The sequence below is a fragment of the Ornithorhynchus anatinus genome, chromosome 3 (assembly GCF_004115215.2).
Source record: "Ornithorhynchus anatinus isolate Pmale09 chromosome 3, mOrnAna1.pri.v4, whole genome shotgun sequence".
Classification (NCBI taxonomy): Eukaryota; Metazoa; Chordata; class Mammalia; order Monotremata; family Ornithorhynchidae; genus Ornithorhynchus; species Ornithorhynchus anatinus.
The window spans coordinates 6125775-6140640 of record NC_041730.1 but is presented as its reverse complement, the minus strand read 5'-3'; the positions used below and the strand labels follow the sequence as shown (position 1 = coordinate 6140640).

The 14866-nt window shown below is 64.9% G+C and overlaps 1 protein-coding gene across 1 annotated transcript; it reads right to left on the bottom strand.

The window, feature by feature from the left end:
• Window positions 1-1685: 1685 nt before the first annotated feature.
• On the bottom strand, window positions 1686-14188 carry KLC2 (kinesin light chain 2). Its single transcript, XM_029060140.2, has 16 exons — window positions 14068-14188; window positions 12661-12937; window positions 12273-12503; window positions 10978-11047; window positions 8564-8786; window positions 8158-8245; window positions 7598-7699; window positions 7321-7494; window positions 7016-7115; window positions 6760-6809; window positions 6583-6650; window positions 6384-6492; window positions 6130-6294; window positions 5831-5955; window positions 3734-3791; window positions 1686-3178 (listed from the first exon to the last, which is right to left on the bottom strand). Exons 2-16 carry the CDS (start codon window positions 12898-12900, stop codon window positions 3095-3097), a joined length of 1887 nt encoding a protein of 628 aa, XP_028915973.1. The 5' UTR covers window positions 12901-12937; window positions 14068-14188; the 3' UTR covers window positions 1686-3094.
• Between the last annotated feature and the right edge of the window lie 678 nt (window positions 14189-14866).

Genomic DNA, 14866 nt, shown 5'->3' with positions numbered 1-14866 from the left:
GCCGAGTGGTAAGAAACCGGTCCTGGGAGTCAGGAGGGCCTGGGTTCTTTTTCCGGCCCTGCCACTTATCTGTGTGAACTTGGACAAGTCACTTCACTTCTCTGTGCCTCAGTTCCCTTACCTGTAAAATGGGGAAAGCCATGTGCGACGGGGACTTCATCCAACCCGATGTGCTTGTATCCACCCCAGCGTTCAGAACAGTGCCCGGCCCGTACTAAGCGCTTAATGAATACCACAGTTATTAGCATTTGAGAGGGGGACAGGCATTAATATAATTTATAATAAATGATTCCAAGATATGTACATAAGTGCCGTGGGGTTGGGGGTGGGGCAAATATCAAATGCCAAAAGGTCAGAGAGCAAAGTGCATAGATGACCCAGGAGGGAGAGTGATCCGGGTGGGATGGGAGGGGAAGAAGAGGATTTAATTGGGGAAGGCCATTTAAAAAGAAGAGTTGGGAAAAGTGGAAAGAAGATTCTGAGGGAGGATTGGATTTGGGAAGTACAAGCATATGGGTGGGGGCCCTGCCTAAATTGAGAAGGCTGGTGGTCAAAGTGCTCAAGAGTATTAATGATATGAGTGAGCACTTACTGTGTGCAGAGCACTGGACTAAGCACTGGGTAGAGTAACAATAATAATGATAACAACAGTTTTTGTTAAGCACTTACTATGCGCCAGACACAGTACTAAACGCTGGGGTAGATACAAGATAATCGCGTTGGACACAGTCCCTGCCCCACATAGGGCTCCTGGTCTCAATCCCCATTTTCCGGAGGAGGGAACTGAGGCAGAGAAGTGAAGTGACTCACCCAAAGTCACAGAGCAGACAAGTGGTGGAGCTAGGATTAGAACTCAGGTCCCTCTGACTCCCAGGCCCAGACTCGATCCCCTAGGCCACGCTGCTCCCATGTAGAATACAATAGAGCTAGTAGAGTCCCCTCCTCTAATCTCAGGCGCCTCCAAGGAGCCTTCCCTGATTAGCTCCCACAGGCTGTGACCTATCCCTCTTCCTCGACTCGGTCTGTGTCTCCCCCATCAATCAATCGGGGGTAATTATTGAGCATTTACTGTGTGTAGAGCACCGGGCGGGCGCACCGGGCATGGCAAAATGCAATTCATCAGGGTCAGTGGATACGGATCCCCACCCCAAGGAGCTTTACAGTCTACAAGGGCAGACATTAAAAGGGGTTAGTAACGGGGGAACGAGTAGAATATTCTCTACTCTGGCAGCAAGTGCCCCTAGGACAGGAGCTGGGCCTATTTCCTGCTGAAGCCCCCTAAAATCTGAAGCAGAGGGGGCTCAGGCGTCGACTCCTCACCGGTGCCTCGCTCTCGCAAGCGAAGGCAACGGGAAAGACTGAGCTCAGACCCCTCTCCCGCAACCCTCGATCCGTCGGAGGCCGGTCCGGGCAGGTCGACGCATCCTTGCTTCTCTGGGGCTCGGGAAGTCTTTCAATCTCCCCCCGACACTCCCGGGGCCCCCGAGCCCCAGCTCTCGACTCCCACCGCCAACTCCGCCACGCGCAGGGAGGAAGCTGGTTCTTCACCGGCCCCCCTCGGCCGAGCTCCGGTTCGCGGTGCAGAGGACCGATCCAGCAGCGGCATTCCTTGAGCGCCTCCCGTGTGCGGCACACTTGCCTCGGCGCTCGCCTCGACCTCACCCTCTAGCCCGAGTCACCACCGATGCCGATTCAAACCATCTTTTATTCCTACGGCGACGTCGTAAATACAGAGCAGATGGGGCTCCCGGACCCCAGTCCCCGCCCAACCGAGAGGGGAAGGGGGCAGGGCCCACCCGTCCCGCAGTCCCGGGTGGTGGGGGGGGGGGGGGGGAGCGGAAGCGTCGGGAGCCACTCCGGACGGGGAGGGATCGGTGGCTCCCGAGGGAGGTACCGTAAGAAGGACGTGGGGCTGGGGCACCGAGGGCCCGGGCTCCGAGAGTGCTATGAGGCCCCGGGAGAGGTACCGGGTCAGAATGGAGAGGTCAGAGGGCGGGGAAGCCGGGAAAGGGAGAGGCCGTTAACGATGGAGGGAACTACAGGTGGGAAGGTAGGGTGGAGGGATTGGGTGGGCGGGGGAATTAAAGCTCAAGACATTCCATCTGGGGACAAGGAGCGGGGACCGGGGGGAGGTGAGGAATCAGCAAGTGCGAGGTGGACTCGTGGAAGAAGGCCTAATCTGGTACCGGGCCACCCGACTCTGCGGGGAGGGCAGAGAAAGGAGGGGTGTGTGTCTCCGTGTGCGTGTGGGGATGTGTACGTAACAGCCTGGGAGATACCGCCAAGCGGATGGAGGGGATTAAGGCCTGAGCTGTACCATCGGAAAAGGGAGATGGGGGGAAGGGCGGGGAGTGGAGAGTAAAGGCTCCAGTGCTACCCTGGGCAGAGGTCAGGGACAAACGGCCATGAGCCCCCACAGCCAATCCCCCCGAGGGGGTCGTCCCACGGGCGGCCCCCACCCAGGGGAGAATAACTCCAGTGCTGCCGACGGTGGGGTGGAGGACGGGGGAGGGGTCGTGGCCAATAACTTATCTCTCTATATACAGAAGCGGCGGCCAGGGGCTGGGGAGGGGGGCGGGGGGAGGGAGGGGAGGGAGGAGGAGGTGGTCACCGTTGCCTCCGTCAGGGTCGGGAGGCCCAAGCTCCTGCCTCTCATCTGAGAAGCCCACGGGGGTGGGAGGGGGCGGCCGGCCCTCCGCGGGCCCCTGCTTCCGGCTCCCAGGTTTTGCCCGTTCTCCCGCCGGTGGGAGTCCAGCCTCCTGCGCCGCCCCTCCTCGCACCCCCGCTCGCCCCTTCCCCCCCCCGCGCCCCCCGAAGTGGAGAATAAATAACAGGGTGGAAATCCCGGGCTGCTCCGACCCCCGCAAGCAGAGCGGGGCCGCTTGGGGCGTCGCCGGTCGGGGGCGGAGAGTGGGAGAAGGGGGAGGGGGTTACCCTGAGATCGAACAGAAAAGACAGGGGGGGCCCTGGGTGAGCCGGCCGATAGTGGGGAGGGGAAGAATCGAGGCGGGCGGAAACGGGGACTCCCCCTCCCCGGCCCCTCACCCCGAGACGTGACAAGCAGCAGGATGGTGCTGGGGGGCGGGTCTCCCCGTTAGCCGACGAGAGAGCTGCGACGCGAGAGATCCACGGAGCTGGAGCTGAGCGTCCGGCTGTCTGACAGGTTGGTGGTCCCGGACTGAGGGCAGACCGAGAGGGAGAGCTGAGGCTGGGGGCTCGTGGGGAACCCCCCCCCCACCCCCTTGCCCCCAGCCCGCCCTGGGGGTCCAAACCTTTTTTTAAAAATGGTATCCGGCAAGCGTGCTAGGCACTTTACTAAAGCGAGATGACCAGGTCGGACCCAGTCCCCGTCGCACGTGGGGCTCACGGTCTTAATCCCCATTTCACAGGTGAGGGAACGGAGGCTCAGAGAAGCAAAGCACCCCGCCCAAGGTCACAGAGCAGACATGTGGCAGAGTTGGGAGCAGAACCCGGGTCCTTCTGACTGGAGGCCCGGGCTCTAGGCACTTACTCTGCTTCACTCGCCCAAGCGGAAGGGCTCCGACCAGGCAGGGCCCGGTGTGGGTGATGGGTGGGTGATGACACGGTCGTTCTGCTCAGAGGGACGTGGGTGGGTGTGGGTGAGGTCCCGGTCTGGGCGGAGGGAGGGAGGGAGGTACCCACGGTCTCAAGGGGAGAGGGATCCCGCCTCAGCCGGGGGGTGCGAGGGAGGAAGAGAAAAGCGCACTCTGACCTGGACGGGCTCCTCCGTGCTCTTGTTGAGGAAGTTGAGGGAGCTGGCCCGCTTCATCCTGCAGGGGATGGGTGGGTAGGCCTCAGCGGAGGAGGGACCGGGTCGGGAGGGGAGGGGACGGGAGAGACAGGAGAGGGAAGAGAGACGGGGGAGGGGACGGGAGAGAAGCGGGAGGTGAGGGCGGGAGGGGAGAGAAGAGACGGGGGAAGGTCTGGGAGGAGACGTGGGGGGAGAGGCACAGCGGGGTCCAAGCAAGGAGCGCAGGGAAGGCGGAGGTGGCCGGAGATCGGTAGGTAGCCGGTGGCCGGCGGCCGTGGAGTCCGGGCCGCAGAACCTGGGGATATGAGGCCCTGGCCCCTGCCCTGCGTCTCCCTGGATTCTAGTTCCGTCCGTGGCTTCGGTCAGTACGCTGGATTTATTGAGTGCTTACTGTGTGCAGAGCACTGTACTAAACACTTGGGAGAGGGCCACGTAACACTAAACAGACACATTCCCCGCCCACTGCGAGCTTACAGTCTAGAAGGGGAGACAGATATTAATAGAAATAAATGAATGACAGATAGGGACTTGAGTGCCGTGGGACTGGGAGGGGGGTGGTGAAAAAAGGGAGCAAGTCAGAGCCGCGCAGAAGGGAGTGGGAGATGAGGAAAGGAGGGCTTAGTCGGGGAAGGCCTCTTGGAGGAGATGGGCCTTCGATAAGGCTTTGAAGCGGGGGGCTTCAAAGTGTGTTTTCCCAGCAGACAGGCGGCCCGGCGAGGGCGGGCCTCCATCTCCTCATCTTCTAGCCCAGGGGATGCCCGAGGGGGTGGCCGCGACGCCCTCCAGGCCGGGACGCAGGAGGGAAAGTAGCTGACCTCTTCTAGCCCTCTAACTCATAGAAACCCACAAGCCGTATCTAACGTGTATCGACTTATGTGCAAGCTGTCCACCAATCCCCGCTATTTATCGAGTGCTCGCTCCGGGCAGAACGCCGTGCTAAGCTCTTCGGAGACTACCACGGTGCAAGTGGACGAGATCCCCGCCCTTGAGGAGCTTACGGTCTAGCCGGGGAGAGAGGTGAAAGTAAATGACAGATAGGAGAAGCGACGGGGTATAAGGATGTGAGTCCAAAGGGCCGTGGAAGTGGAGTGAATCCTAAGTGCTGTTTCTATGGTATCTTTTAGGCACTTACTATGTGCCAGGCGCTGTTCTCGACGCTGGGGTGGCTACAGGCTCATCAGGTTGGACGAAGTCCACGTCCCACATGGGGCCCGCGATCTTAATCCCCATTTTACAGATGAGGTGACTGAGGCCCAGAGAAGTGAGGTGACTTCCCCAAGGTCACACAGCAGTCAAGTGGCAGAGCCGGCATTAGAACCCGTATCCTATCCACTAGGCCACGCTGCTTCTCCTACTCGCTACTCAATCGATTCTTTTGCCTGCTCCGTTCAGGTTTTAACGACTCGCCCCGGCTAGTGTGTAAGCTCCTTGTGGGCAGGCCACGGGTCACGTCTTGGGAGCCCGAGGAGAGCGGGGTTGGGGGCGCAGGGACACTAGGAGTTGGGCGCCGGGGGGGGGGGGGCCGAGTGGGGAGGCCAGAAAGGGGCATAGGAAGTGGTGTGGGGGGAGTCAGGAAGCCTGAGGATACTGTACTTTCCAAGCGCCTAATACGGTGCTCTGCACGCAGTAAGCGCTCAGTAAATACGATTGACTGAATGACTGAGGAGTCAGGGTGTCAGGAGGGCAGAGGTATAATGAGTGAGGAGCCAGGGGAGGCGGAGGAGTCGGGGGGTCGAGGTCCTAAGGACTCCTGGGAGAGAAGAGATGGGGGAGGGGGCGGGAAGCCGGATGCCAGGGTCTCTCTCTCCCTCGGCAGGCGGTGGGCAAGTTCCACCCAGACGTGGCCAAGCAGCCGAGCGACCTGGCGCGGCTCTGCCGGAACCAGGGCAAGGCGGTCAAGGAGGAGTACCGGCGCGCCCTGGACATCTACCGGGCCCGGCTCGGCCCCGACGACCCCAACGTGGCCAAGACGACTGTGAACGATCCGGGGCGGCCGCTGCTGGGCCCCGACCGTGGGGGAGGCTGGGTGTGCGGGTGGGGGAGGGCGGGAGCTCTCACCGGGGGTTCGGGGGCTCCTGAGGGCCGCCCCCCTGCAGCTTCTTCACCAGCATCTCGCTGCTGCGCCTCAGGGCGTCCCGGAGCTTCCCGAAGGAGCCGCTGCGCCGCAGGGACCCGCTTCCGTCCTACGCGGGGGCGGGCGGGCGGGTGAGCGGGCGAGGGAAGGAGGCCGTGGGCCCACCCCCGCCCCCCGTCCGCCCGGCCCGGCCCCTTGGGAAGCCCGGCCCCCTCCCGGGGGGTCTCCGCGACCACGCCGCCCGCCCCGCTCCGCCCGCGGGCCCCCCGGCGGCCCCACTCACCCCGGACCACTCGGCGGGGGCGCCCGCGTCGTCGGGCTCGGTGTCGGCCCGCGGCCCCGCGGCCCCGGGGGAGGAGGAGCCCTCGCGGCCGCTCCGCCGCTCGCCCCGTCCCCCGCCCTGCTTCAGCAGCTCCACCACTTTGTTCTGGCTGGCGGCATCCAGGCCCTGGAGCGGGACCCCGTCAGCTGGCAGGCGGCGGGTCGGGTCTCAGCCGCCCCCCGCCCCGCCCCGCCTCCCCCCGCCCGCCCCCGTACCTGCTTGCGGCTTCGGCTGGCGCAATCCTCCAGCGTGTGCGCGGCCTCCATCTTGCCCTGGCGCCGGTAGAGGGCCCCCAGGCTGCGCAGGGTCGTGTTCACCGTGGGGCTGGGACCGAGGGCACAAGGGGGGTGGGCGTGGGGTGCCACCCGGGCCGGGCCCCTCCTGCCCGCCCCACCCTGCCCCGCCCCCACTCACCTGTCCACCTTGCAGGCTTTGTACCAGCTGCCGTATTCCCCGTGGAGGGCGCTGTCTTGTTGTCTGTCCTACCGGGAGGGCAGGGGGTGGGTAGGGGATGGGGCAACCTGGGCCAAGGGCTGCCGAGGCCCGGCCCCCGGCTGGCGGGGGGGAACCCCCACCCCCCCATCCCCTTACCTTGCTCTCCTCCCGCTCTTCCGCGTGCATCCAGATGGGCTTGTTGTCCCCTGCGGGGGAAGGACGGAACCGAGAAGAGCGGTGTCGGTGCCGCCCCCGCCCTCCCCGCTGCCCGTGCCCGTGGGGTGGGATGGGCCCAGGCCCCACCGGTGCCCGCTTCACCGAAGGAGGTGCCGGGGGTGGGAACTCTAGGCCTGGGAAGGAGGGGACGGAACAGCCTCCCGCCTAGGGTCGCGGGTCACCCGGGGCCACGCACCGTTGACGGAGCCGAACTCTTTCTCGTGGGCCCGGGTCAGGATCTCCTTGTACAGAATCTCGGCATCTTGGTACTTGCCCTGCTTCAGGTAGCAGGAGGCCTGAGGAGGAGGAATAATAATGTTGGTATTTGTTAAGCGCTTACTATGTGCCAAGCACTGTTCTAAGCGCTGGGAAGAGACGGCAGGGTAGTCGGTCGTCGTCCCGGCTCATCTCCGAGGCCGCCGCTCCCGGGCCCCCGCGCTCCCCTCGCCCCCGTCCCGGGCCCCGCCCCGCCCCGCGGTCGGGGGCCAGCGACAACCGCACCAGATTGTTCTTGGTCTTGGCCACGTTGGGGTCGTCGGGGCCGAGCCGGGCCTGGTAGATGTCCAGGGCTCGCCGGTAGTAATACTCCACCTCGTCCGCCTTGCCCTGGTTCTGGCAGAGCAGCGCCAGGTTGTTCAGCTGCTTTGCCACGTCCGGGTGGAACTTGCCCAGCACCTGCCGAGAGACAGGGAGGGAGAGAGAGACCCCGGCGGCCGGCTCCCGGCCGGCCCCCGCCCCCCCTCCGCTCCCCTCGGAGGGCCGGGGCCAGACGGGCTACCTTCTCCCGGATCTCCAGGGCCCGCTTGCACAGAGGCTCGGCTTCCTTGTACTTGCCCCTCTTGCCGTACAGGACTGCCAGGTTGTTCAGCGTGGCCGCCACCTGGGATAGGGGGAGGGCCGGGGAGGTGGGGGACGGACCGGTGATCGCCGGCCCGCTGGCTCGGCTGCCCCAGAGGGACCGGGGCCCCGCTCCGTCTCCCCGGAAGACAGATGTCCGAGGGGAAGGGGCTCGCAGCCCCCCGAAACCGACCCACGGCGATGACGGTACTTATTGAGCGTTCGCTAGCTGCCAGTCACCGTGCTGATCGCCGGGGGTAGATACGGGATAGTCACCTGGGAGCCGGTCGCCGACCCCCCCGGGGGCTCACATCCAAGGGGTGGGGAGAGCGCGCAGATATCACAGAGGAGGAAGGGGAAGCCCACAGAGGTTCAGTGACTCGCCCGAGGTCACGCAGCGGGCCGGGGGCCGAGCCGGGACCAGAACCCGGGGCGCCGTGCCCTTCCCACTGGGCCCCGCTGCCTCCCTCGACCTCGCCCCCGGCCCCCGACCCCACTCACGGCCGGGTGGTCCTTGCCCAGGGTCTTCTCGCGGATGGCCAGAGCGTCATTGAGCAGGTGAGCGGCCTCTTTGTACTTGTTCTGGTCTCTGGGGGGTGGGAGCGCTCAGCCGTCCCGCCCCTGGCCGCCTCCGGCCGCCCCGCGACCGAGCCGGGGGGGGGGGGGGGGGCGGGGAGGATCTCCGGCTGGGTGAGCCCCCGGCCGCTCCCACCGACCCCCACCCCACGGTCGAGCGGGAGGAACTTCAGGTGGGTGAGCTCCCGGCCGCCACCCCCGCGCCCCACGGCCAAGCAGGGGGAGCTCCAGCTCGGTGAGCCCCCGGTCCTCCCGGTCCCGCGACCGAGCGGGAGGAGCTAGGGGTGGGTGAGCCCCCGGCCGCCCCACCCGGGGTCCGCCCCCAGCTCACCGGTAGACCAAGGCCAGGATGTTGAGCATGGTGGCCACATCTGGGTGGTCGTGGCCGGACGTCTTCTCCAGGTCCTCCAGGGCCTGTTTGCAGAGCGGCACGGCCACCTCGTAGCGGCCCTGGGAGGCGTACTGGATCACCAGGTTGTGCAGCGTGCGCAGGCGGGCCGGGATCTCGTAGCCCCCGTGCTGGGCCGCGGCGTCCCCCCCGCCCGGGCCCTGGGCTGCGCGGGGGACAGGGAGTCGGGCTGGGACGCCTCCCCGACCGGGAAACCCGGGCCAACGAGGAGCCGCACGGGGCCCCGGAGCCGCACGAGGCCGGGACCCCGTCTCGGCCCAGCAGCGCGCTGACCGTCTAGGAGCTCACCCGCGGCTCCAGCGACTTCGCGGGGTCTCCCCCAGGAAGCCTTCCCTGCCCAACCCCTCCGCGTCACCTAGGCACCTGGGTCCGGACCCCTGAAGCACTTCGATTCTCACCCCGCCTCGCCCGTTGACGCCCCACGCCACCCCAGAGCACTGAGACCACGCCCTTAGCCTCTGCCGCTTCCCTCAGCCGTAGTCTATTTTCACGTCTGCCTCCCCGGCTCGACTACGAGCTTCTTGTGGGCAGGAACAACGTCTACCAACTCTCCCCGGTACTGGGTTCTCCCAAGCGCTCAGTAGAGTGCTCTGCACACATACGACTGAATGAATCAATGAATGAATGACAGACCACCACCGTCCCTTCTTCAAAGCCCCACTAAAATCGTCTCCCCTCCCGGAGGCCTTCCCCGATCGATCCCTCGCTTCCCCTCCGTCGCTCTCCCTTCCTTCTGCGTCACCTGGGTACTTGGGTCTGCCTCCCTTCCCCACCCCCCAGCCCCACAGCACTTTCATCCAGATCACCGTGCCTCGATCTCCTCTGTCACGCTGCCGACCTCTCGCCCACATCCTGCCTCTGGCCTGCAACGCCCTCCCTCGTCATAGCCGACAGATAGTGACTCTCCCCATCTTCAAATCCTCATCGATGGCCCCGTCTCCTCCGAGAGGCCTTCCCTGACTAAGCCCTCATTTCCTCTCCTCCCACCCCGTTCTGCACCGGCAGCGGGGAGAAGCAGCGTGGCTCAGTGGAAAGAGCCCGGGCTTGGGAGTTAGAGGTCATGGGTTCGAATCCCGGCTCTGCCACTTGTCAGCTGGGTGACTTCGGGCGAGTCACTTCACTTCTCTGGGCCTCAGTTACCTCATCTGTAAAATGGGGATTAAGACTGTGAGCCTCACGTGGGACAACCCGATTACCTTGTATCTACCCCAGTGCTTAGAACGGTGCTCTGCACAGAGTAAGCGCTTAACAAATACCAACATTATTATCATTTCTCCTTTTAGTCACCCCTTCCTCGGTCCCACAGCACGTTATGTGCACATCGGTAATTTATTTATATTAATGTCCGTTTCTCCGTCTAGACCGTGAGCTCACTGGGGGTGGAGAACGGGTCTACCGGCTCTTACTCTGTGCTCTCATTCTTTCGTTCAATCGTCTTTATTGAGCAGGTCTGGGTGCAGAGCACCGTACTGAGGGCTTGGGAAAGAACGATGCAATTAAAAACAGTGACAATCCCTGGCCTGAATAAGCCCTCAATAGATACAATTGAGGGATCACACTCTGCTGCTGCCCCGAAGTATAATTTAATACTACTAATAACAATAATTACATTTGCAAAGCGCTTACTACGTGCCAGAAACTGTATTAAATGCTTAGGAGAGTACAAAGTATGAGTCGGTAGACAAAGCCCCCGACCCACACGGTGCTCACAGTCTCAAATCCCCATTTTCCAGGTGAGGGAACGGAGGCCCAGAGAAGCGAAGTGACTCGCCCAAGGTCACGCAGCGGGCAAGTGGCGGGACCAGGATTAGAACCCATGACCTTCCGACTCCCAGGCCCACGCTCCATTACTGATTTTAACGTCCGTCTCCTCCTCCAGAGGGTATACTCTCTGTGGGCAGGAATCTCGCCTACCGACTCTGTTGTACTGAACTCTCACCGAACGCTCAATAAATATCAGCCATCGACCGATATAAGACAATCGGGTAGTGCAAAGTCCCTGCCCCACCTGGGGCTCACAGTCTAAGCGGGAGGGAGAACACGTATTTCGTCCCCATTCGACAGATGAGGCAACGGAGGCCCAGAGATGTTAAGCGACTTGCCCAAGGTCCCACAGCAGTCAAGCGGCACAGCCGGGCCCAGAACCCGTGACTCCCAATTCCCAAGCCCGGCCTCCTTCGGCCAGGCCACGCCGCCTCCCCGCTGGAACCGAGACGCCTCCGTTCGCTCGCCCTGAACTGACCCCGTCTCCCAGGTCGGAGGCCCCGGGTTCCGCTCCCGCCCCGAGCCCGGCCGGGTCCGAACGGAGAGAGAGCGCGGTCTCGCGGCCTCCTTACCTGGGCTCTGCTCGTCCTCGTTAGGAAACAGGTCATCCAGAGAGTCCTTCGACACGTCCCCCTTCTCTTCCTACGGGGCGCGGAGGACGCAGGGTCAGGGGAGGGTCGGGGCCCGGGGCGCTGGCAGTCTGCAGGGCAGAAGACTCCCAGAGGCCCACCGGAGGCATTAACAGAAGGGTGAGAGGCTGGGGGGCAATTCCTGGGTGGGTCAGGGCGGGGCTGTGACTAGCTGAGCTCCAGGATCTCCCCCCCCCCCCGCCCGGGGTAGGCCTGGGGGCCATCAAGGAGGAGGACAGTGAGGCTGGGGACGATCGTGGAAAAGGACAGTGGGCTGGTGATGGTCACGGAGGAGGATGGCGGGGCTGGGGGCGGTCACGGAAATCAATCATTGGTATTTCCTGAGCGCTGTGTTCGGAGCACTGTATTAAGCGCTTGGGAAAGTACAGTATATGGAGAAGGACGTTGGGCTGGGGGGTGGCGGTCACGCAAATCAATCATTGGTATTTCCTGAGCGCTTACCGTGTGCAGAGCACTGTACTAACCACTCGGGAGACTACAGTATACAGAAAAGGATGGTGGGCTGGGGCAGTCATGAAAATCAACCATTGGTATCTACCGAGTGCTTAGTGTGCGCAGAGCAATGTACTAAACACTCGGGGGACTACAGTACACGGAAGAGGACGGTGGGCTGGGGGTGGTCATGGAAATCAATCAATCATCAGTATTTCCCGAGCGCTTACTGTGTGCAGAGCACTGTACTAAGCGCTCGAGAGAGTAGAGTACACGGAAAAGGACGGTGGGGGGGGGGGCACCGAGGGTGAGATGGAGGCGGGCGGCCCGGGTCGGTCCTCTCCCTGGCCCCGGACACACGCCCCCTGCCGGCCGGCGGCCGCACTCCCACCCGGGGATCCGCCCAGCGCTCAAAACGGCGCTTGGCACATAGTAAGCGCTTAATACATAGTAAGCGCTTAATAAAATCCCACCGTTACGGTCCGCCCGCGGCCGGTTTACCCCGAAACTCCGCCCCCTTCTGGCCAGGCCGGGTACTCCCCCTGGCGGCGCCGCCCCCTGGCGGCCGGCGGCGGGACTCCCGCCGGGGGGAGCCGGCTGAGCGGGAAACCCCGCCCCCTGGCGGCCGGCGGCCGCACTCCCACTCGGAGATCCGCCCGGCGCTTAGCACAGCGCTCGGCACATGGTCAGCGCTGAACGAATAACCATCACTCGTCTCCGTCGGCATCCTGCTTTCCACGAAGCTCCGCCCCCCGCCCCCCGCCCCCGGCGGGGCTCGGGCTCACACTGGGGGATCCGTCGTCGTCCAGCTTTCGGATCTGGCTCATGAAGAGCAGGTGCTGCTTCTCCTCCTCCAGCTGGGCCACGGCCTGCTCGCTGCGCTGCAGCTTCTGCTGCGTCCCGGCCAGCTCCTCCCGCAGCCACTGGTTCTCCTGCACCAGCCGCCGCACCTGGGCCCGCAGCTTCTGCTTCTCCGACTCCACCGCGCCCAGGTGGCCCGACAGGGCCAGGATCACCTAGGGCCCGCGGAGACGGCCGGGCCGGAGGGCGAGGGCGCCCAGCTCAGCCGGGGAGGGGAGGGGAGGGGAGGGGAGGGGACGGGAGGGTGTCCCGCCCCTCCTCGGAGCCTCCCCCTCCCCGGTCCGTGCCCCCGGTGCGTCCCACCCCCAGTACCTGGGCTTCCCCGAGGCCCAGCTCTATGGCCTCCAGGGAGCGGCGGAGGAGGCCGGAGCGCTCCTGGGCGGCGGGCTCCGCGTCGTCGGGCTCCCGGCCGGCCACGCTGTCCAGCAGGGAGGCCAGCAGGGCCCGGTGCTCCCCGCGCAGGGTCTCCAGGCCCTGGATCACCGCCTTGGTGCCCAGCACGATCTCATCCTGGCTCAGCTTCTCCTCCCGGGGGATCACCATGGTGGCCATGGCCGGGCGGACGGACGGACCGGACGGACGACACGGCCTGGGGGAGGGCCGGGAGGCGGCGGTGGGGAGGGGGGCAGGACAGGCGCGGGGCTGCGGGAGGCCGGGGGAGGGGAGAGGATCGCCGCGCTCTCAGAAGTCTCGGGGTGGCCGAGGGGGACGGCCCGGTTCGGCGGGTGGAAGGGAGGGAAGGGGGAGAGGGAGAGAAGGGGGGCAAAGAAGGTGGGAGGGGAGAGGAGGAGGAGGGGAAGGGGAGGAGAGGAGGGGAAGGGGAGGAGGGGGGAAGAGAAGGTGGGAGGGGCAGAGGAGGGAAAGGGGAGGGGGAGAGAAGCAGGAAAAGGGGGGGAGAGGAGGGGGGAGAAGGGAGGAGGGGGGAGAAGAGAAGGGAGGAGGGGGAGAAGAGAAGGGAGGAGGGGGGAGAAGAGAAGGGAGGAGGGGGGAGAAGAGAAGGGAGGAGGGGGGAGGAGCGAAGGCCGAGGAGGGGAGAGGCGGAGAGGAGAGGGGAGAGAAGCAGGAAAGAGTAGTTGGAGAGGAGGGGGGAGGAGAGAAGGGAGAGGAAGGGGGAGAGAAGCTGGAAAGGGTAGTTGGAGAGGAGGGGGGGAGGAGGGAGAGGGGATGGTCCGGGGGTCCGGGCGCGGTGCCTCCGTGGGCCTGCAGGGGGCGCGCCTCGGCGGCCGGCGGCCCGGGAGACGCAATGCGGCTCGGGTCCCCCCGGCTCCGCTCGGCCCGGCTCGGCCCGGCTCGGCTCCGCTCGGCCACGCTCGGCCCCGCGGGACCCCCGAGCCCCGAGCCCCGGCCGGAGGGCGCTCGGCTACGGCGCAGCTCTGCCTTTCCTGCTCCTCCTCCTCCTCCCCCTCCCTCGGCGGGCGGGGCGTGGCGGGGCGGGGAGTCTCCCGTCGCTAAGGGCCGGTCCTGGCCCGGCCCGACCCGACCCGGCCCGACCGCCTCCCCTCTGGGCGCCCCGGCCCGGCCCGGCCCGGCCCCTTCCAACCCCTTGCCTCCCGGGCCGCCTTCCTCCGCCCGCAGGCCGCCCCTTCCCTCCGGAGAGAGGGGTGCTCCGGCCCCCGCGGCTGGGCGAGGACCTGCCCCCTCCGACCACCCAAGGGGGGGGGGCTCCCTCCCTCCCTCCTTCCCTTCCTCCCTCTCCCCCGCGGCCCCTCGGCCCGCTACCTGAGCAGGACGCCGCCTCCGCCTCACCGAGCCCGGCCTTCCCGACCCGGCTCCGCCGCCTCCATCCCAGCAGGACCGGCGGGAGCGGGAGCGGGATCGGGATGAGCAAGACTCCGCTCCCAGAAGCCTCCACGCTCCCTTAAAGGGGAGGCCACCTCCCCACCAAAACGTCGGAGGACGCTTTTTTTCCCCGGGGGGGGGGGTTGCCTTAAAGGGGATGACGCCCCCTTCCCAGCCCCACCGACCCCCAAACACTTCTTTAGTAACGACGGCATCGGTGGAAAGAGCCCGGCCTTGGGCGTCAGAGGTCGTGGCTTCGATTCCCGGCTCCGCCACTTGTCAGCTGGGTGACCGTGGGCCAGTCACTTCACTTCTCTGGGCCTCAGTGACCTCATCCGGAAAATGGGGTTTAACTGTGAGCCTCTCGTGGGACGACCTGATGACCCTGTATCTCCCCCGGCGCTTAGAACAGTGCTCGGCACCTAGTGAGCGCTTAACGGATACCGACATTATTATTACTTCACTTCTCTGGGCCTCAGTGACCTCATCTGGAAAGTGGGGATGAAGACTGGGAGCCTCACCGGATGACCCTGTATCTCCCCCGGCGCTTAGAACAGTGCTCGGCACCTAGTGAGCGCTTAACGGATACCGACATTATTATTACTTCACGTCTCTGGGCCTCAGTGACCTCATCTGGAAAGTGGGGATGAAGACTGGGAGCCTCACCCGATGACCCTGTATCTCCCCCAGCGCTTAGAACAGTGCTCGGCACCTAGTGAGCGCTTAACGGATACCGACA

What these genes read in the sequence shown, in the direction of transcription:
- KLC2 (XM_029060140.2), bottom strand. Translation starts at nt 12,900, where the DNA reads ATGGCCACCATGGTGATCCCCCGGGAGGAGAAGCTGAGCCAGGATGAG. An exon ending in AGAGTTCGGCTCCGTCAACG is followed by an intron (nt 6,810 to 7,015) that starts GTGCGTGGCCCC and finishes CTTCCCCCGCAG; the next exon opens with GGGACAACAAGCCCATCTGG. An exon ending in CCAGCCGAAGCCGCAAGCAG is followed by an intron (nt 6,295 to 6,383) that starts GTACGGGGGCGG and finishes GTCCCGCTCCAG; the next exon opens with GGCCTGGATGCCGCCAGCCA.